Below are 21,822 nucleotides of genomic sequence, written 5' to 3'. Positions count from 1 at the left end.
ATGTGCAAATCTATTTCAAATGAACTGCACAACTAGGGAATAAAACTTTATTAATGTCACCTACCCAGCAATTAAATTGAATGAAAAGCTGAATCCCTTTGCAAATGCCTTAAGAGTCTTGTAACTACTCAAACGAATCCTTTGATTCTTGAAGCCTGCTCTAAGCAATGGGGTCATTAGTAGATGACCCCTCTAGAAAATAATCTGCCATGGGATCCAGCAAAGTATTCTGCAGTCTTGTTAGGAGTGGTACATGGATAGAATCTGCTAGAGCATGAAATACTTCCAAGAATATAAATGCTTCATAGGATCAGGAAGCAAACTCCTCCTTCCTGTTTTTTTGGGTTTGGTTTTTTTTTTTTGTTTGTTTTTTGTTTTTTTTTTTAGGAAATATGGTTGTCATGCCAACAGTTGCAGAACAGCAGGCTGCAGCGACAGCTAGTGATAAAGCCCATTTGTGTCTCACAGCTTCCCTAGGAGGCTGTTATTGAATTACAGGATGTTCAGGGTAGCAGCACAATCTCACCAAAAATTGCATATTTCCATAGGTTTGGCTTCTGTGATTATTTTGTCTCCTGCTTCCAAGCTCAAGTACTTGACCTCCTAGCAAGGAAGGAGCTGACACACTTTGTCAGTATACATGCATGCGTGCAGACCCTGAGCTGTGTGGCAGATCCTGTGGGGATCTGCCATGACCTTAACTATATTCTTGAATGTTGGGTGTATCAGCAGAGGGGTCAGGGTCTAACTGAAAAGGAGCAGGTAGCTGATCTCCACAGTCTGAGTTGTGGCTGCTGACTGAAGCAAAACTAGAAGAGATCTAGTCAACTTCCCCAAGACACATAGAGACAGCTGAGGACTGAGCATTATGAAACCAACTTATTAGTCAGAAATGCAAAATTTTACTCCAGAAAATCCCATGAGAAGATACCTATAAAACTGTAAAAGCAGCCGCAATAAGGGGAAATATGAGGGACATCCCTTGGTGCTGGTAAATAAATCTCACTCCTCTGTAACAGTGCAATAAAACCAGAAGTATCTATAGTTACCTTTGGGCAGTGGCATGATACAGAACATCGGTAAAAAGGTGTCTTATGAATTAAAGTACGATTCTTAATTAAAAACTTACTAGTTCTTTTATTTTTTTCCCAGTTGTACTGATATAAGTAGTTCAGTGCATCCCAGTTAACATGAAATGATTAATTGAATGTTTTCATGCAATTGCATGATAGCTGTTACTACACTTGCATTTATTTCAAAACTCTCTCAAGCACACTTGAAAGCACAAGTTAAAATAAGTATACAACAGAATCACAGTAGTGACTGCAATGTACTGTGAAGCAATCTAACTTAGCTTTAACTTAGCTAATTTGAGAACATGCTTAATAACTCAATAAGGAGGAAAAATACTAGTTTTTCTCAACAGACTAACAAGCCACGTTGAAAAAGGAGTAGTACATTTACCATCTTGACCAGTAAAGTTTCTGTCCTGGCCTCACAAGAGTCTCAGAAGCAAACAATGAAAACAATTACTAGCAGGTATATGGGGAACTGGTAAGAAATTTTTTTTCAAAATAGTCCTTAATGGCTCCTTATCAAATGGTCCAGTGCTTTTCAGTGGTTTTGTTGTCTTTAGGAAAACAAAATAGAAAGTATGCCTACTAAATCTCCAAAGAACACCAAGCTGACTGAAGTTTACCTGAGGACAGGCTTAAAATTCAGAATAATTTTGGTGAAGAAAAGTTGGATATCATTCAACAATGGCATATGTTAAATCCTCTTACTAGTAATGATAGATCAACTCTACAAAAAATGATACTGAAAAAATGGCCAGGAAGTAGTCCACAGAAAAGGATTAAAGGCTTATGCTGGATCAAAAATTTAACACAAGTCAATACCTTTACTGTTGAGAAAACAAAGTAGTGGATAGTGAAATGTAAGCATCCTATAAGTTATGCAAACGAACTCTTCCTCCTTATCCAAATGAGGCTGCACCTGGAATTCTCAAGTCTAGCTTCTGACCAAACTTGCACAAAGACATCAGTCACATGTAGAAAAGCTAGGGGAAATTAGTAAAAATAATCAAGAGAGCTAGAAAACAGGAGCTATAGGAAAAGACAATGACCGGTGGTTGTTAACCTTAAGAATACACCGAACAAGGAAAAAACTCTATGACGAAGAAATGTTAAAAAAAGAAAGGTGGCAGCCTGTTATGCATGAGCAGAGTAATTACAAGAAGTAATTGGCCTAAAATCCAACAAGAAAATTCAGATAAAATAAAAGGGAAAGTCAAACAGTAAAATACATTGCCCTGTGGACTTCTAAATTCACTGCTAGGGAAGGCCTTAAAGAACAGATCAGATGAACATCTATTATAAATGATACAGCACCGGATGATTCCACCCTGAGCAGGAGGAGTAGATAATTTTTTAAGGGCTGCCATTTTTGACAATAAAGCACTTAACACAAACATCAGAACCAACTCAAGAGACAAAATATGCACGCCAAATCTAACTTCTCTGTTGCCCTATGCAGAGTTTTCTATCATTAAGAATAATTGGCTTAAAATGACCTTTAGTAGATGTACACTATACTGCAAGCACTACCACTGCAGGAAAGCGTTTGAGAATCCAGACAAGAGCTTACGTTTCTAGGTCTTCCTTCTCCATTGACTACGTGAAAGTGTCAAGTATCAAACTCCTGTAGTTCCATAAACCTGGTTAGATTTATGGCTGATGTCTAACTCAAGCCTTTACTCCCCTAAGCTTTACATTCAGCAGTAGAATCTGGATTAGCTCTTAGCCAAGTATTGCACAATCCACTCTCACAAACATCACATTTGTAACTGAAGTAGGTAAGATTTGTACCTAACTAGCAAATCATGCACAAAACTGCACCATATGTTCATGTTGGCATTAAGTCTGTAATTATTCTATGACAAAACTTACGCTGTCCAACCACGTTGACTAGTTTTGCACATACAACACTTTATCTATATGTTTTGGAAATCTTAACATTATCAGATTTCCAGGTTTTTAAAAGACCTTCCATCAGTCCTCACCTCCTTCCCACCCTCACTGCTACCATTCTGAAAAGGCATCTGTATTAGAATTCATTGGATGTGTATTTTGCAGAAGTATGGCAAGATCCCTCAAGTATAAGAAAATTGTAGATTTGGTGTGAGTAAAGTTTAGAATCTTTACTTTCAGGCCTTAAATTCTCATATCATTTATCAAGGGTTTTGATCTCAGTGGAGTGAAGAAATGTTCAGGACTTGGAAATGAAACTGTATGGGATAAAGAAGACTCACATGAAAGTTTCCAAATTCTTAAAAGGGTTAAATTCATGTATTTAAAAAAAAATAAAATCAAGCTTCTGCAGCACAGAAAGCTGTATGATACACCGATCACCGGTCCTCTCCACTGTAAAAGAATCCATCATATATGTCTTAAAGAAGACACTTACAGAAGTGTCTGAAGACATAAGAAGTATGTCAACATCCATGGCAATAAAACAGTTTGCAATAGAAAGCTATCATAGTCTTCATCCTTATTTATGCCTTCAGCACAGCAGCAAAACCTGGATATTTAGGTCTTAACGACTACATTGTACTCCCTCCAGTGGAACTGTGCAGTCTTCAAAAATAAAAAAAAACCCAACACCACAGATGAATAAACTTAACTGTAAAGGAAACAACAAAAGGGACAACCTACCCGCAGCCATTGTTTCTCTGTGAGGGCATCACTGTAATCCACATCCCTGCGTTGACGGGACCCTCTTCCAAATATTTTCTCTTCTTCTTCTTCACATGTAAGCCTTTCAACTTCGGCATCATCCTTAATAATCCAGGAAGGTAATTCATCCTCCTCCATCAAGCGAGGCTTACGCTTGGGGTTTCTGGCATCCTCCCTGCGACGGTCCATGTCCATGCGCTGAAAGAGCAGTTGGGAAAGGATAAAAGAGTTTTAAGGGCAAATATTAAGTGAACCATGGAAATTCCCAGCTATCTAATGATACTTAAAACTTTAAACCAAGTCCTTCACATGTATTTCCCTTCCACAATGCTTCTAAATACTTCTAAAATACAACTATAAAAAGAAGAAACTACACTTGATGGTTGATTTTCAGTTAAGTTCACTACTCCGTAACTAGCTTTTACTGAAGTAACTGGGACAACACAGAAGCTAAGTGATACAAAGCAGATCACAAGAATGCTGTTGTGTCTTGTTAATTAAACAACTCCCTTTTTTGAACAGGTTTTACGGTTTCTTTGTATTCATAAATGTGACCTACAAATACTAATCACTCCTTGACAACATCCCCACAAGGTGTTATTATGTAACTAAAAAGAATAACTGAAAACATCCCAGTTTTGTGACCCGGAATATCAGAAGGAGAAAATTTAAAAGCTGGTATTGGAAAAAAGGAATCAGGAGAGAGAATTAAGAAACTCAGAGAAAAGCTTGCCTACACAGTCCAAGGAAGCCAACATGCTTAAACCACTGATTTTTTCCAGGTGGGACTGCTGTACAAATCAACAATCAGAACACGTACAAAAAATATCAGAGGAGGTAAAGTGTTAAGAGTATTAGAAGGTAATCTGAAGACTTTAAGCTGAAATCAAAATAATTACATAAATCAATTTCAAGTGTGGTGAGCAACTACCTCAGAAAACACATATGGCTACTCAGGATACATTCCCCTGATGTACTGTAGTCTCATAATCCTGTTGGGGAAGCATTCTGTGAATCTGATTTGCATTTTTGAAGTAGCCCAAATCAGTTAATACAAATAGCCTTTTCAAACAGGCTTTTTGAAGAGTCATTTAATACTTAGACACTCACTAATCAGTTGCTAAGCAGAGAAAACGAACAGGTGGCCACTAAGCATTTAATTTTTACATCTGAAAAACTGACACAATTAGACTGGCACCAGAATTGGTGGTAGAATCAGAACAGGCTACTGCTTTGGCCAGTAAACATTTGTAAAAAGCATTTTCGATTATGTGCAAATCTCCCTCTTGCTTGTAGGATGCTGCACTTATACTGGATGCCAACTAGACATTGTTTTATACCCTTAGCCAAGACAAAGACATGCATAAATTCAGAGGTATTATCTACCTATAGGGACAGCTCAAATCCAGCCATATTTACTAACTGAGACTTAATAATGGAACTGTTGAATATGGTCAATCTTCTCTCATCTTGGCACTGCTGAAATAGAAACATTCCCAAAATACTGCTTCGGGCACAGCATCCTGCAAACTATCTTCATCATCTTGTCTGGTGCCCTATCTGATTTCTAAACTCAGTGAAAAGCAGAATGTAAGATGTGTGTCTTCAGCCTGCAGGTCCAGCTACATTCAAGAAGCAACTATAAATACCTGCAGGTTCTCCCCATCCTTCATTACTGCAAACAATGATGAATGGGCTGTAGACCCTTTTATTTTTTAGAGCAGACTTCCACATTTCACCTTTTAAAGAACATACCATTCAGTCTGAATTCATTTCAAAAAATGTCTCATTCAAGCCACACATGTGGCTTGGTTTCTTGTCAACTTGGCAATCAGCAAGCTGTACTGAGAGAAGGCCCAGACAGGACAGGTGGGATAGGTTTCTCTATTATTTAGCAGAGAACTTCAGTGAAGTCAGGAACATCATATTATAACAACATTAAATATAGCAAGTGAATGCTGAAACTTCACTTTTTTTCCCTGATAACCACGTTTCTATTTACAAGGCAAAGACCGAACACTACAATAGTATACTTAAATAGCTGTCTTCTAGAATAAAAGCACTTAGGAAGGAAACTTAGAAGACATTCTCAGCTAATCAGAGATATAACAGAAACAAACAGCCTTTTTTTTTTTCTTAGGATACTACTCAAACCACTTATCTCTGAGTAATATCTGGTCCTGTCTTCCCATATCTTACCAAAACATGTATTTCCAAACCAGATCTACCTTATTTTACTGTAACTAATTATGTAATTGTACTTACAGTGTCGTTCATGAGGTCTAAATGCTGGAAATAAAGTCCTACACCACTGATGATTACACATAAGTGAAGAACTTAAGTGTTGGCACAGTCAAGGCCTAAAAATTCCAATTTAGAAAAAACACAGAGCACTGCTGTCTTGTGAACTGTGAATGGTTATCCTAAACTTTTAAATTATTACTAAACTAGTCCTTAAAAAAAACACCCAAGTCACTTAGTGTAAAACCAGTAATTTATACACTCAGTTGCTGCTATATTGCCATTGTGGATTCAAGGAGATAAACTACTGGAGTTGTGGCATCGATTCTGGTGAGAGGCCTTCCTTGAAAGGCAACTCTTCCACTTGAAAGTCAGGTTTTACATCAAGAAATTTTATTTCAGTAAATATAACATTAAAAAATAACTTAAATATTCCAGGAAGAGTAACATTTGTTGAAGCAGACTATTATGAAAAGACAAGAGTTGTACATATATTCTAAAGTTGTACGAATATATTCTAAACTTTTTTACAACACGATTAAGTGTCATCATTTGCAACAAATGTGAAAGTTGGACAGTGTGACATTTGAGGCTATCTAGAGTTTTTACCTATTGTTGTGTATGTGGAGTCTCTGAAAAGGGGAACAAAGTCCACTTGTACATATTCTATTTCTGAACAGTGTATTTAGCTCTACAGCTACATCCCAGGATATATGTCAAAGAATACTTATAACCTGAAAAGTGACCACAGAACAGCTTCTTGAAGAACCCACCTACTCTCCTGCACATTGTTTCAGAACTTCTCACTTTAACTAAGCAAAATACATGTTTCTACACCTCTAGGCCTAGTTCAATGAATAAACCCAAACACATTTTTCTTGGTTATGGAAGTTTGCTGAATTTTGATTATGTCTCCACAACCTTCGCAAAGGGAATGAGGCAGCATAGGCATCACTGAGGTAAGGAGAATACAAACCTATCTGTCCTCCTTACCTGACTATGCAAGACCTAAAATACTGATAAAAAGACGAAAAGCAATCCTTACTGCCAAACTTGTTTTTCAGACTTTTGTAACTAAACAGTTCACTAAAATGAAAAACCAAGTCTTTATCAACAGTTAAAATTATTTCTTAGCCATTAATATTTAACTTTCCTGCTTCTATTTTAAGTATTTTCAAACTCCCATCTTTCAACGCATGTTAGTTTTGAATCTTCAATTTTTTATTACATAACTACCAATGGCTTACTCTCCCTTAAAAACTTTCAGGTAAATTAATAAGAAAAACATAAACTCAGCCCACACAGTGCTAAAACTGTCTTCGCTCCAGGACCCTCAACTGTTTTACTGAATGGTTGCTAACAGCCTTCAAACTTAATCCAAAAAGATGAACTTACAGAAATTTCCTGCTGACATAAATCCATCAGCTACCTTCAACCTATGGATCAGTTCTTCCCTTTTCAGTCTGAAGGAGAAGTAGTGAGCAGCTTATTCCAGCAGCACATCAGCTTTCACAGAACTGAGGGTACTTTCAGCCAATAATTTGGGTGAAATTATTCCTTTTGAGTTTTGGATCAAATGACCACCTCTTGGTTTCTGTCATGTAAATCTCCTTACACCCAACTCTCAGAAGGAAAGTTTAAAAAGAGAGGTGTATGTAAGCTCTAATTTTCTGTGTAGGGATTTAAGTTCTGAAATAAGATTAAATGTAACTTAAGCTAGCAACTCAGCAATGATAAAAGGCATGGCCATGTAGGGGAATAAGGCCTTTGCCAACTGTGCACCTGAACAACTGTCCCTTATGTAAAAAGGGCCCCTACACATCTGTGTACCAGTGAAGTTTTACAGATAAATCCTTCAGCAGAAGTTGGTGAGGGAGTGAAAACCTGTGCTCCTATCAATGGTTGCTTCTGTGGCCACCACCTGATGCACTTTCATTCATGCACATACAAGTGTCTGTCCTGTTGCACCGTGCAGAACAAAGCAGCCTCTGTAGAATTAGAAGGGATGCCACTTTACTTTCAGTGCTTAAGTATTCCCTGTTGCTGTGTCAGTGATTCTCAAAGGTCCTTCAGCAACCCCCATGTGGTACACACACCAAAAGGTTAAGAGCCATGCCTGCACTGACGTTTTAGTAATTATTCCATCAGGGTTTTAGCAGCATTAAAAAGAAGTGAAGTATTAAAGAGCTGCTCGCATTTGGACCACTGTGATCGGCTCTATTTCAGTAACCGTTCAACAGTTGTAGCAGCAGAGACGCAGCTAACTGGGCCCATGACAAAACCACCAGCAAACCCCAGTTAACTCACAAAGAAAACAGCACTGTCAGTATACTAATTTACTATCTTCTAAGTTCCTGTAGTTGTCCTTGTGCCAAGGTTTAAGGCAAGGCGGAAATAAAAAGTGGCAGATGCTCCCTGTTATCCCCTCTCCTCCCGTCACCCCTTTCCTTTAGATTGGAAAGATGACAGGAAAGATGAGGGGAAAGGAAGAGAGACTTAGACTTCAAGTTGGAGAGTTTTAAAGGGTTTTACTAATGCTACTAATAAATAGGGAATATATACAAAATATACAAAACCAATCTCGAATGCTCGATGTGCAGTTGGCGTCACTCCAGCAGCGGAGCTGGGTGTGCGGAGCTGGCGGCTCCAGCAGCTGCAGCTCAGGACCCCGGAAGTCATGAGCGGGACTGCACAGCAAACCAGAACCTGGTTGCAGGGATGCAGGGCCTGAGGCCTGTAGAGCACAGGCAGACAGACAGACAGGGCACTCTCTAGATGCCGGCCATGGTCGAAGAGAGTGACCCTCGTGATCACCCTCTTATATAGGGGTATGACGATTATGGGATGGAATACTCAGTTCATCCTCAGTTTATCAGTTCTAGTCACCTGTTCCATCCACCCCTCCTCAAACAAGCCCCTCTCACAACGGAACATGGGAAAACTTATCAGTCTTTCTTGGCTACCATAGTAATAAATCTAAACGTGAGCTTCTTCAGCATTCTGTTGGTGGTCTTATCAGCACTGAGTACAGCATCCAAGAAAAAATATGCAGGCTAAAACTCAGAAAAGTACAGACACCTAGAAGAACTTAGCTGAAAGAAAAATCACTAAAAGAGAACTGGTCTTGTTTTTAACAAAACCAGGACACCTTGCCAATATCATAGCCCAAAAGTCAGAAGAAATGTTGAAACATAAAAGTGTGTTGTAGAATTAGCAAGCCAAACTGTGACTATCAGTTTTGCACTGTAAAATTGTCAGGTCATGCTAGACCCTTCCTCCAGATTGGCACTGTTCCACTATGCTGTCTGAAGGATCCCTGAAGTCTTTCTGTCATGTGAGGAACCTATATTTAAGTAGACTACCTTTCTTCCCTCAGATAAACAATGCGTGGAAATAAAGCCTATTTCTCCAAAAAGGTTTTCTAAAATTGGAACAACAGGTTAAAGCCTTTGTTAAATACACTATAGAAGATATTCTACTTATGATCATATCATCCTTACCATAAAGAGATCAAATTCCTCCTCACGTCGAGCAATCATCTGATTCAGAGTCTCATCATCAGGAACTTCGTCTTCCTCCTGGTTATGCAGATGGATAAAGGTATTAAAAAGAAGCTACACACAACTTGCAGGAACAGCCTCCATCAGGTCAGTGTTGCACTGAACTTCTGTCACAATGCGTGTCAAACACTCAAAATGAAACTAAAACTTTTGAAGTGTTCGGCAATTCAGAAGTAATGCAAAACAGACAAAATTAGAGAGACGACTGGGACTTATCAACAGCTTCATAAATTGAGAAAGAGGAAATGAGCAAATATGCAACCAGGAAATTCTGGGTTGTGGTTTTCCTGGGTCAGAAGCTTCAGTTAAAATATATGCATTTCCGTTTTGCTGTTCTACAGTACTCCCAGATAAATACTATTTTGCATTATGAAGCCTTTGCTGTCAAAAGCAAGGAGAATTAGAAAGTCCAGCTTAAAAAAAAAAAAAAAGAAATGTGTCATTATACTGGAAAAAACTCTGCTGAATAACTTTTGATCATTACCTGCTTACAAATTGAGATGTGAACTTCTGATTTCAGACAAAATGAATTATTTCATAAAAGCAGAAACAATCCTCAGAAAAACTTGGAACTGTATAATTCAACTAAAATGTTAAACAGCTATGATATCCACTTAAAGAGAGTCCACAATGTTCAGTTTCCCTCCCTAAATTATTTTGAAAGCACATGGCATTTAAAATCTGACAACAGCTCAATAGAAATAATAGAACTACAGACTGCTTACTGAACCCATGTTACAGTATGCTGCAGACCTAGAATTTTTCATGAAAACTCATGTTTTGTACTCAGTGAAATGCAAGTATAGAATGCTGTATACAGTTAATACTCTATAGCTTTTTTTTTCCCAGAAATAAACAGAAAAGGTCTTTAACTATATCCAAACATTTTCTCTCCACTAGCAAGATTTTTACACCTTAGAAAAAAATATTCTTTTTAATGCAATTCCCAACAAATAACTTAATGTACATATGATTTCAATTTTAATATGAAAAAAGCAACTGGGAAAATGATAGAGAGTTAGTTCTTCTCACTTCTAGTCAGTGCTCCTTCAGCGTTCCAGAGAAAGAAGTTATATAGTTACACACAAGGAGAAAAAAAAGACTACAGATCCCTTCATTTATGATCATTGAAGAATCTGACCCTCATGAAAGTTTGACATGCTTCCTATCATCTCAAAGAGAGCAACTTGTGACCTGCAAAAAATAAGGGATCCCACAGCAGAAGCTGCAACAGTGTCCATATCATCTGTGGTTACTCTGAATAATTGTATTGCCAACAAGGTATGCTTGGCAGAAGAAAAAAATTATAAACACTAATCCCAACAAAAAAAATGCCTTCATGAGCATATTATTCATATTATTCAAATATATCTTTCTAAATGCACAGAAATTACCTCTTTGCTTTATCTAGTACTGCTAACAGAAAAAAACAGGGTAAACAGAAGAGGAAAGAAGAAAGAAAAACAAGGGGAGTTTTGATGCTGAATTCACAATAACTACTAAGAAAGTACAAATAGAATATGGTGCTATACATAAAAATGTGAAAAGCTTTGATATGCAAGTTTAAAGCATGATGGTGATGATTAAACAATCTCGTTATTAGATATGCTAGTCCGTATTTGCAAGTAAAAGTTGTTTTGATATTAATAACTTAACCAAGATATTTACTTTTTCTTGTCAGTCTCTCATTTAATATTCAAATTTTGTTTCCAGCTCTATTGCAATGAATAAGCAATGGCCGACCAGTGCACAATGGTGCAAATTCAATCCTATTTACTCACCATAGCTGAAAAACAGATGACTTCATTTAACATATAAGCTTTTCTGGAAAAAGCTTTGTTTAAAACAATTTTTTGACAAAATTATGAAAGGGCAGAATGGGTTTAAGTCACAATGCCTAATTCTACCCTAAGATTTAACCGTAACCATTACATCATAACCTATTACTGTGACCAAAAACAGAGAGAAAAATGAAATTGTTTCTTTGAATGGATGGTAAGAATATGAAGACATTTCTAATTTCAAAGGAGATGACAGTCTCTGTAACTGATGAAAAAATGACTCAGTACTTCCTGAAACATCCTCTTGCTGATTACTTCTAACTACCTTACCTCATTTTCTTCTTCATGCTCCAATATAGCCTGTAGGAAGGCTCTTCTTTCATGGCTTGAAGATTTCTGATCAAACATTCCAGCCTGAATAACTTTTTGATCTACATTCAGCTTATACTTTGCAGCTGCAAGTATCTTCTCTTCCACACTGTTCACAGTGCACAGTCGCAGGACTCTAACTTCATTCTGCTGACCAATTCGGTGAGCTCTGTCTTGGGCCTGCAAGTCCTATTAGGCAAAGAACAGACAGAGTGATTTATATTATAAGTGTGCTACAGAAGTTGTTCTCTGCTTAAAGGACATTATAATGCTGAATTCTTTCTGGGATAAAAAGGAAGTTCTCAAACAGCAGTTCAACTTAGTTCACATGGGTGATTCCTCATTGTTTTCTTTACCAAAACTTCATCAGACCCAGGTAGGGGGAAAAGTGAAAGGAAAAAACACAGATATGCTCTGTACAGTGTAAAAACAGTAAGCCCAAAACTTCTTGAAAGCATGTGCAGTGACTGAGAAGGCTTGCTTATTATTTACTTCTGTTCAAAGCTCTTGGCCTTCCAAGCCACTATGAGCCCTGAAGTAAAACATGCCTTGAATGCAGGAAAAGAAAGCAACAAAATTACTGTGAAAAAACCCATACATTAACTTACTTACTAAAGGCCATTGCTAATTCTTAAATATGTTAACTAAAACTTACTTGATCTGTTGATTTGGCTTTTAATTTGGAATATCTGTGTTAAAACATCTTAAATACGAACTTCCTCACTGAAAATCCTAGATACAAGACTGTGAATCAATGTAACTATTTTTTGGTCAGATTATGGCACTTAGAAAAGGTGGAAGTAAACAGTGCACTGCAGGTCATAGGTAAAGAATTTATTTTATTAATTCAAATATTCTCCATTTCTTTAGGGAAAAGAGAAATCCATTAAATCCTACAGATGACGTGTTTCTACTTCAGCATAGTCAGATAGTGAAGGGTATCTAACCCCAAAATGCTATCACAGTTTTGTTGTACCTCACAACACACAGATTTCTTAATGTAGAGGAAAAAAAACAAGGGGCAATGAGTTCTCTTATTTCAGTCCAGCACCTTGCTTTTAGTACCATTCTTAGCTCCTACCTCCCACAATTACCTCCTGAGCACATATGATGCAGGTCCTGCAAGCTAAATGTGTATTTGAAGCTTGCATTAACGGTGAAACTACAATATTAATTTATGTAATAATTCTCAGAAGCACAGGAAAATGATAAAGTGAAGACATACAAGTTTTAATTTCTGGAACTACACCGTTTAAGTGCTACACTCCTCTTTCCCCTCTTCCCCAGCTATACCTTTCTAGCACACTGCTAGTTAAAATGAACAAATCACTCCCATCTTCAAGAGAAGAGAAAACTGCCTGTATTGAAAAGGCAGCTGAGGGGAGACCTTATCATTGTCTACAACTACCTGAATGGAGTTTGTAGCGAGGTGGGTGTCGATTTCTTCTCTCAACTAACAAGCGATAGGACAAGAGGAAATGGCTTCAAGTTACATCAGGGGAGGTTTATAATGGATATTAGGAACAATTTCTTAACTGAAAGGGTAATCAAGCATTGGAACAGGCTGCCCAGGGAAGCAGTTGAGTCACCGTCCCTAAAGGTGTTTTAAAGACATGTAGACATGGCACTTAGGGACATGGTTTTGTGGTGGACTTGGCAGTGTTAGGTTCACGTTGGAACTGATGATCTTCAGTGTCTTTTACAAATCATAGAATCGTTTAGGTTGAAACTTAAAAACCGGCCCACTGAATACTCCAGAAAATATTCTGTAATTTTTACTATACTGTAAAGATTGTACTCTGCATTAAACTTGTCTGTGAAAGTGACCTAAAGACCAAGAAAAATACAAAAAATAAAGTGCTTTCTCAGCTGCTTTTAAAACCTCTAAATATAATTGCTCCAAATTTCTTAAGCCTTGCTTTAAATTGGTTATCATGGCATCTATGGGAGTACTGCCTTGAAAGTTCTACGTAAGACTCTTTTTAACATAGCTACGTACCTCCAGAGATATCTAACTTATGTTCTTAAAAAAAAAAAAAAAAAAAAGAAAAAAAAAAGAGGAACTAAGTGACAAAAATTCATTTACCTCTTCTGACTTTTTAAAAATGAGCAAAAGTGGTTTGATACTCTCTTTTCCTGGTGATCTGTACTCACTACTACCCACCTACACCAACAGTGTAAGTTCAATGTCCCAGGCCAAATCTGCTGCACTCATATGGCCCCTCACTTCCCGAGCCAGGCAGTGCTCTGCACAGCCTTTACTAAAATATTGCAAACTATGTACCAAGACTCAAAATGGGACTTACTTGTTAATGCCCTGAGGTTACAGAATGAGTACAGTTATACAAATGAAGCAGTTCTATAAGGACCCTAGCTCTGAGGATTCCCTGTGACTCAGACAAAACACAAACAGGCACAGAATCACCTCATAGATTCAAGCCAAAACATTTCCTGATTATAGTAATTTGCCCCACTAATTCCACTTACCTGGATCTATTTCTTTCACCCTAGGCTATAACCCCAATTTAAAGAAGCAACCCACAAAAAGCATCACAAATTCTTTGCATATTTCATGAAGATAAGTAAATAAAAATAACCTGGTGAGGATTCCAGTCACTATCAAAGATTATAACAGTGTCAGCAGCCTGGAGATTTAAGCCTAGCCCTCCAGCCCTTGTACTCAGCAAGAAGATAAAGTATTGTGACCCAGGTTCATTGAACTTCTTCAACAGAGCAGCTCGATCCTCTGATTTTGTTGTGCCTGAAAAGAAATTAAAAAGATATAACAAAAAGAAAATATATAACAAAATGTGAACCAAAATAATATAAATAATATGTCAGTTGCTAAAGGTACATGTGGAAGGGAACTTTAGCTCACTTGTTCTTTGCCATCTGTCACATTTTTCAAAATACAGAATAAACACTGGCCACGAGTGTTTTGATCAACTGCTTATCACATGTAAGAGACAGACTTCTAAATACCTCTTTATAAGTATTTCTTTCGACATTTTAAAGTGGACTGTAAAATGTTGGCTAACATTGTTATACCTTTTTATGGCTCACATAAATTTCAATTGAATTTACTATAAACAAACAGAAGAGTGTTCCAGCTTTGATTAATGCCTTCTGGCCACAACAGCATCTAAATATTAAGTTGCTTATCTAGAGATTTATCAAAATGTCAGAGTAGGCTTTTAGAGTCATAATTAATATAAAAGGGTTTAAAATTCTTAAAATATCCTATCTTGAAAGTGATGGTGTACAATGGCTAGGGGAGAGCAATCCATCATAGTGAAAACATACACAAAGTTCCAAGTAAAAAATAAGCCCTGTGCACTCTGGCAACTGGATGAATTTCATGTACTTTGACAAATGTCTCTTTGGATCACCTAACATAGTCCACTGTTTGCCTTTTTACACTTCTGTCTGTAACTGAAAGCCAAAGAGAGTCTGCTATTTTTATTCAGGTATGCGTCTATGTACAGAAGATGAAATTTTTCTGTTACTGTGGTGGGTTGACCCCAGCTGGCTGCCAGATGCCACCCCACACACACCTCTCTCACTCCCTGTGCAGAAGGAGAAAAGAAGATGGAAAAGCTCCTAAGCTGAGATAATAACAAAAGCAAAAGCTGTGCGTGAAAGCAAAGCTAAAAGAGGAATTTATTTGCTACTTCTCATCAGCATGTAGATGTCCAGCCACTTCTTGGAGAGTGGTGCCTCAGCACCCATAATGATTGCTTGGGAAAACCAATGCTGTAACAAGGAATTTTCCTGCATCATCTTCCCTTTCCTCAGCTTTTATTGTGGAGCACGTCCCTTTGGTTGAGTTTGAGTCAGCTGTCCCAGCTGGTCCCCTCCCAGACTCTTGCCCACTCCCAACCTACTGGCCTTGGGGGTACAGAGGTGGTTTGAGGATAAAGTCTTTCCACTGTGCCAGCCCTGCCCAGCAACAGCCACACACTGGAGCGTCACCACTGGTGTGTTACCAACCCTGCCCAGCCACAAACACAAAGCACAGCACTGCATGGGCTGCTAGGAGGAAAGTTTACCTACATCCCAGCCAGACCCAGTACAATCACACAGCCAAAATGCTGGCCCACAGAGACCCATTCCCTTAAAAAGCACGTGATCTGAGTAGAAAATAATGTGAGGAGAAGGCTGGATAGATCTACTTATATGTTAAATTTCAGCACGGAAAGTTATCTGTCACCACAAAACCAGAAAAGAAGAAAAAAGGGTTCATGTCACAAATTTAATTAACTACGTTCAATATCTTTAAGAAAATAAAGAGCCATATTTATCATATTGTATATTGCCACAGACATTCTATAGCACGAAAAATAATTCATTTTAAAATACACAGTGTAAGGTAATTTAAAACATTTTAAATGTCACATAATTCATCTTTCTTGAAGGGAAGCATTAAAACACCTGCAGGTCACAGGTGCAAGGATGGTTTTGTTAGCACGGTACTATGTTCTTCAGCCAGTTTTGACAAAGACATCCTGTGGCACAGTGACACAGCTCATTTGTGTCTCAGTTTCATTACCCCACTTTACATTTGAGGATAATAGCATTTCAAGTTTGTGTTCATTAATATTTGTAAAGGAAGAAAATAATCCTCAGCATGCTACCTTATCTTTTTTTTATTTCATTTAGCTTACCATCAAGACGCAGGTAAAGGAAATTTCGGAAGGCAAAGTAGTCTTCCATAATGGTCATAAGTGATGTCATTTGGCAGAAAAGAAGCACACGATGATTAGTAGCTCGTAACTTTGGTAGAATACGATCGAGTAGCTCAAACTTCCCTGAGGCCCGATAAAGTTCAGCTCTGTTGAAGAGAAAAAGCACAGTAAATGCCAGAATAAGCAAACATTTAGGAAATTTTGCAGTCATTATCAGGTCAGAGTATAACAGAGAGATTATTCTACTTGAGATAAACAAGACTAAATGCACTTCTCTTTCTTTAAAACTGTTTATGTTGATTAAAATAAAAAATAAATACCCATGTGAATTCCTATTTGGAAAGGATTTTTCTTCACTTACAAAAACTGTGGACTTTTAACCACACAGAATACCCTCCTTTAGGAAACTCAATTCTGTTTCATTACTTATCAAAACACACATTATTTCCCAGCTAGATCAGTGTGTTATCAGTGAAGACATTCACCTGCTAGTTTTGTGCTCAACTGCCATTTACTGCAGCTGTAACTTTTATTCGCCATGCACACATTAGAAACAATTCACTTTCCACTCAATTACTATGCATGTGAAAGTAAAATATTCCAAACTGAACTAAAATACAGAGACTGGAAGGAGTTTGACAGGATATATTCTTTAACCATGTAACCTCAGTAGTCTGGAACAACGTTTAGTTGCTTCCATAAGCACTCTTCTGTATTCTATGCTATGAATGGCAAAACAGGCCCTGAGCACTGAAATTCAAATCGTAACTGAGAAAACTACTAGAAGTACACAGGATGTCTACATCAGCACCACAGTGATATGCCTTACAAAAATTAATTTCACATAACTTTTTTCTAACCTTGAGCTTGTACTCTCAAAATATGATTTACCATTAGAAACAGTATACTTAAGTCCACAAGATACACGGCCTTCTGACATGCACATGTCATCAGCAAAAGACTAAACTGTTCAGGAGACAAGTAGACCGGTATACCAGTCAATGAGAAAAATAGTCTGGTATACTGGTTAAGGAAAAAAAAATAAATATCATTAAGAACTGAACAGGAAGGGAGTCAGGTGGAAGACACACAGGGTCCCTTTAGAAAGCATTTATTTTAGACAGCTGCACAAAGAAGTGCCAAGAAAAATATTTAAAACTTTTTTCCCTCTCAAATAATGGAAGAAATGCTACTTTAATTTACAATGGAGATAGTAAAGAGGAAAAAGCAGAAGGCAAAAGGAAAAAGAAAGAGAAGACAATCCCAATTAATAATTCTGAAGAGTCATTCCAATTAATTTCAGATAGTATCTAAGCTATTTCAAAGTAACAGTTTGCAATCTTTTCTGTCTGTCACCCTGAAAGAGATGAAGGCTCGTAAAAAGCTCATGTAACAGCTCTCGTCCTGTTATCTTTTGCTTTAGATATGTGCCAGGAGTTTGTTAGCATGTTTCTTCCAGAAAAAGAATATGACACAGTAGCTCCACTACAATATCATGAAGAGGAAGAAAAACTGAGTTACCCATTGATGACACCATTTGAGTAGCCTAAATGTTCAGCGAAGGACTCCTGCAGAGTTATAAGCAATAAAAAGATTATTACAAACTACACAGTAACCCAATATTATGCATTCTTGTGTCAAATAAATTAAATACATGAGTGTTTGGGTTTGAGTTGCGTTATGTTCATACTCTTGGAATCCACATTGTAGCAACAGTGCTCTGCTTAGTGTTTTCCTGTTCTACTATTATTTGAAATTCATGGTTTGTAGAGGTAACTTCCATCAGCATACATTTTACCAGATTACAAATACAGTAGAACCTAATTAATTCATACTAATTACTGGAAGATCCATTTCTAAATTAGTCAATTTAATAGTTAGCATACAAAGAACAAAGAGTGAAAACAAAAACAATAATACATCACAGAATGTACTTAATTATTCATTCATAAATGTAGCTGCTTTCCAGATAGTTATGACACTTTTTATCTTTGCAGATATACTGCTGTATTTATATAGTTTGGATCCTAATCAGAGATGCTATCTGGATAGTACATTTTTACTGAAAAAGCAAGGTAGATTTGGTTTATATTGGATAAGAGCAGCAGTTTGCTAGCCATAAAGTTCCTATACATGGCACTTTAAACTAGTGTCTCCACATCATAAATTAAGTCTAAATAGAGATTAAGTTGCTGTGGAACATCTAAATTCAAAAACCTTCATTTTTTTTTTAAAGACAGTGTCTCCACAAGATTAAATGCTTTCAAACTAGACTTCCTATTACCAATAAAAAGCTGGCTGTCCATTTGTTTCTAAAAATAAGGGACCATAATGATTGTGTTTTTTCAAAAGTGTCCTTTTCAGCACAAATGATGTGGACAGAGTTTTCTGTTTTGTTAGCCATCTGAATAAAAACAAACCCAAAAATCAAAACAGTAAGTCTTACCTCAATGTGTTGAAACATGTACGGGTGATTGCATATCTTTCTCAATTGCATGATAGTGTTCATAAGTGTTTTTGCCCCACCTTTTCCCTGTGGGTACAAGCAATGCAAATCAAGTGATTAATCTAACTTCTTAGCTTATTAATAAAGCTTTTGAAAGATATTTTCAAATGCAGGCATAAAAATACTTCTACCCCAAACCTAAACACCACATCGCTAATTAAAAAAAAACTGCTGTAACTGTGCAGCTACAGTAGTAAATTCATCTACCATAAGGATGCTCCATAAAGAAAAAGGAAGAGCTAGAAGTAATCCATGAAATGCATTATGTATCTACCTGCAGTATTCACAGTGGGAAGCAGTCCTGTCCTGCATACTGCTTAATTACACTGTTTCTTACAAAACTATACAAAGTTCATCAGGTCTGAACCCTCTATCTAGATTCAGTTCTACAGTGTCTCTTCCTGTCTATTAACTGGATATATGGGCTTCTCTTTCCAGGTCAAGTAAAACACAGGCCCATAGGCAGCTAAAAAGCTAGAGATAACCAAATCTTGTGAGTCATCTTAATATTTAACAAAGTATATTCTTACAACCCACTATACAGTGAATCTTTTTGAGAACCAAGACAGACTTCAGATAATAGTCAGCTGTGCTAGACTAAACTGTAAGGTTAAAAAGTAGTTGCACCTGGTGGGCACAAGTTTGAGAAAGTCCTATCGTGCTAACCTCCCAAACACTTGTCACTTTTAGATGCCACTTTGCTTTGTTGTAATTTTATGAAAATGTAAGCAGAGTGGCTGCAATATTCCAAGCTTACTGTGTGACTAATTCAAGTTTATTTTAAAAATCTCAGCAAAGCAATTCAGCAATTTCCAAGAGTAAAACAAGGGGAAAAGTACACTATTTGATCATATCATATGCTAGGAATATTCTCTTTCCTGGCAAGTACAGTGAAATCATAACTTCCACCTAGAGCAGAGATTTTACATTTGAAGGGAGTATTCCACCCATCTAAACCCCTTTTTTATTCTTTTCGAAATCTGTTCAAATTTGCTCCAAAATGCAGTTCATATTTGTTCTAAGAGTCATTTCCTAGACCTTTCCAGCTTTCTGAATTCTCTGTAGTCTGAGCTGATTCAGGCCAGAGCTGCAGAAAGACAGGATTTTCTCATGACAGCAATTGTTTGATCGCTGAAGCCAAGCATTCTCAACAACCACCTCCCTCTGCTGGCAATAGAAAGCATGGATAAGACAGCCTGATGAAGCAGTTACATTAAAAAAATGGCTTAAGAGAAGGTGGCAAGAAAGGAAAAAATTAAGACCCCTGGGGAGACAGGAAGGAGAGGGAGGTGTTCCAAAGACAGCAATTTGAACTGGTAAAGCTGAAAGCTGGGTGAAGAAGCAAGTGGAGGAAAATCAACCAAAGATTCTCAGCTGGTGAAAGAAAGAGACCAGAAAGGCAGGGAAGTAGAACACTATGATATAAAATGAAATTTGTAGGACAAAAGTAAAGACAACAAACTACAAAATTACATTAAAAATAGAACAGAGGAACGTAAAGTAATGCTTACAAAGTGCTCAAACTATGAAGATGAGAATTAATATCCAACTATAAGAACCAGCTTTGTCTGGAGTTTGAATAAGAACCAGTAAAGAAAACCATTTGACTTCACAAAACAAGGAGGGTAAAATAAGATACTGAATTAACAAGTCACCCATTGTACCAATGCAACCCGCAAAAGGACGGTGGGAAGACAGCATGTGACTGCACTGCACAGTGATGTGCACATAACGGTGCAAACACAAACTGTTAACACCGGCTATTCTGAAGTGCCTGTTCAAGGTGTTTCACATGTATTATAAATGTGAAAAGTTCATACACAAATAAGTTGACAAATGACAACTTGTTTATCTTAACTGGATCAGGTCCCATGATGGCATAATCAACATATACTAATATGTAGCCTAAATCTGCCTATATGACTTTGTATCCTACTGTTCTCCTAAAGAACTTAGTCATTAACACATCTTGTAAGCGTCAATGCAAGAATGCAGCCCTTGCTGGCAAAAAAAAAAAAAAAAAAAAAAGCAGCTTACACTTAACTAATAGCTCCGAAAGACAAGATGAATAACCTTCTGTAGCCAGTGCTGCCACAATCCCTATAATTCAGGTATATTATTGGATTAAACTCAGCCAAGTGAAATGCTGTTTTTTTTTCAAACATTGCCTGTTGGCAGAAATGCACTGTAACAACAGTGAATACAAGGAGTATCTCTTCCTTGTGAATAAAGAGCAGAAGCTGCAGCCTTGTAAAACAAAAGCATGTCTGATAGACATTTCTTTTCCCATGACAGATACTGATACCTGCAGTAAGAGCCTACATACTGATTTTATAAAACAAAAATCATATTGTTAACATGTTCAATCATAATGCATTGTTTCCTACATGTCCTAGTCTTTCTTTTGTACCTTCTTGTCTTTTTCGGAACCATCTGTGAGCAGGATTCCCTTGGCTTGCATATGACGGTACAGGATCTTCTGAAGAGCTGACATATCACATTTGATCACATATTCCACCTAGTGTAAAAAAAATATCAACCATAAACACACTGACATAATAGTCTTAGGATCTAACTGCAGGTTCTTGTAATCCTGAAACACAAATCAAAAAACTATTAATCTTTTATCCATACCCTAACACCACATATTATTTCAGTGTGCAGCAATCCAACCAGAAGCACAGCAATGAGTATCTCCAAAAGATTATCTCGAGTCACAACTACTACGAGACAGCTAGATCCTAAGAATGTAACTGCAGAATTGCTAAATGTATTTTCTCATTCTATAATTTTAACAATTTTAAAATTAATTTAGAATTTAATTTCTAACATGTTATTTTAAAAAATATCTTTCATAACTTGTGGACTTTATTCTGTCTGTAAAGCATTCTAATAATATCAAGCCATGCATTATAAAAAATATCATTGTATACCTAGCAAATAAGC

General features: G+C 37.1%; 1 protein-coding gene across 5 annotated transcripts in view; it reads right to left on the bottom strand.

The window, feature by feature from the left end:
- Window positions 1-21,822, bottom strand: part of SMARCA2 (SWI/SNF related BAF chromatin remodeling complex subunit ATPase 2) — a 117,684-nt gene that overhangs the window by 30,880 nt on the left and 64,982 nt on the right. For all 5 annotated transcript variants that reach the window (XM_082074466.1, XM_082074469.1, XM_082074467.1 and 2 more), the window contains 8 exons: window positions 21,287-21,394; window positions 18,817-18,903; window positions 17,892-17,938; window positions 16,350-16,516; window positions 14,283-14,446; window positions 11,647-11,874; window positions 9,476-9,553; window positions 3,714-3,932 (listed from right to left, as the gene is read on the bottom strand). In XM_082074466.1, the coding sequence (XP_081930592.1) occupies window positions 3,714-3,932; window positions 9,476-9,553; window positions 11,647-11,874; window positions 14,283-14,446; window positions 16,350-16,516; window positions 17,892-17,938; window positions 18,817-18,903; window positions 21,287-21,394 (1,098 nt within the window). The remainder of the gene's footprint in view (window positions 1-3,713; window positions 3,933-9,475; window positions 9,554-11,646; window positions 11,875-14,282; window positions 14,447-16,349; window positions 16,517-17,891; window positions 17,939-18,816; window positions 18,904-21,286; window positions 21,395-21,822) is intronic.

Source organism: Streptopelia decaocto, assembly GCF_964273445.1.
Source record: "Streptopelia decaocto genome assembly, chromosome: Z".
NCBI lineage: Eukaryota > Metazoa > Chordata > Aves > Columbiformes > Columbidae > Streptopelia > Streptopelia decaocto.
The sequence above is the reverse complement of the archived record's forward strand: the minus strand, read 5'-3'. Positions and strand labels throughout refer to the sequence as shown.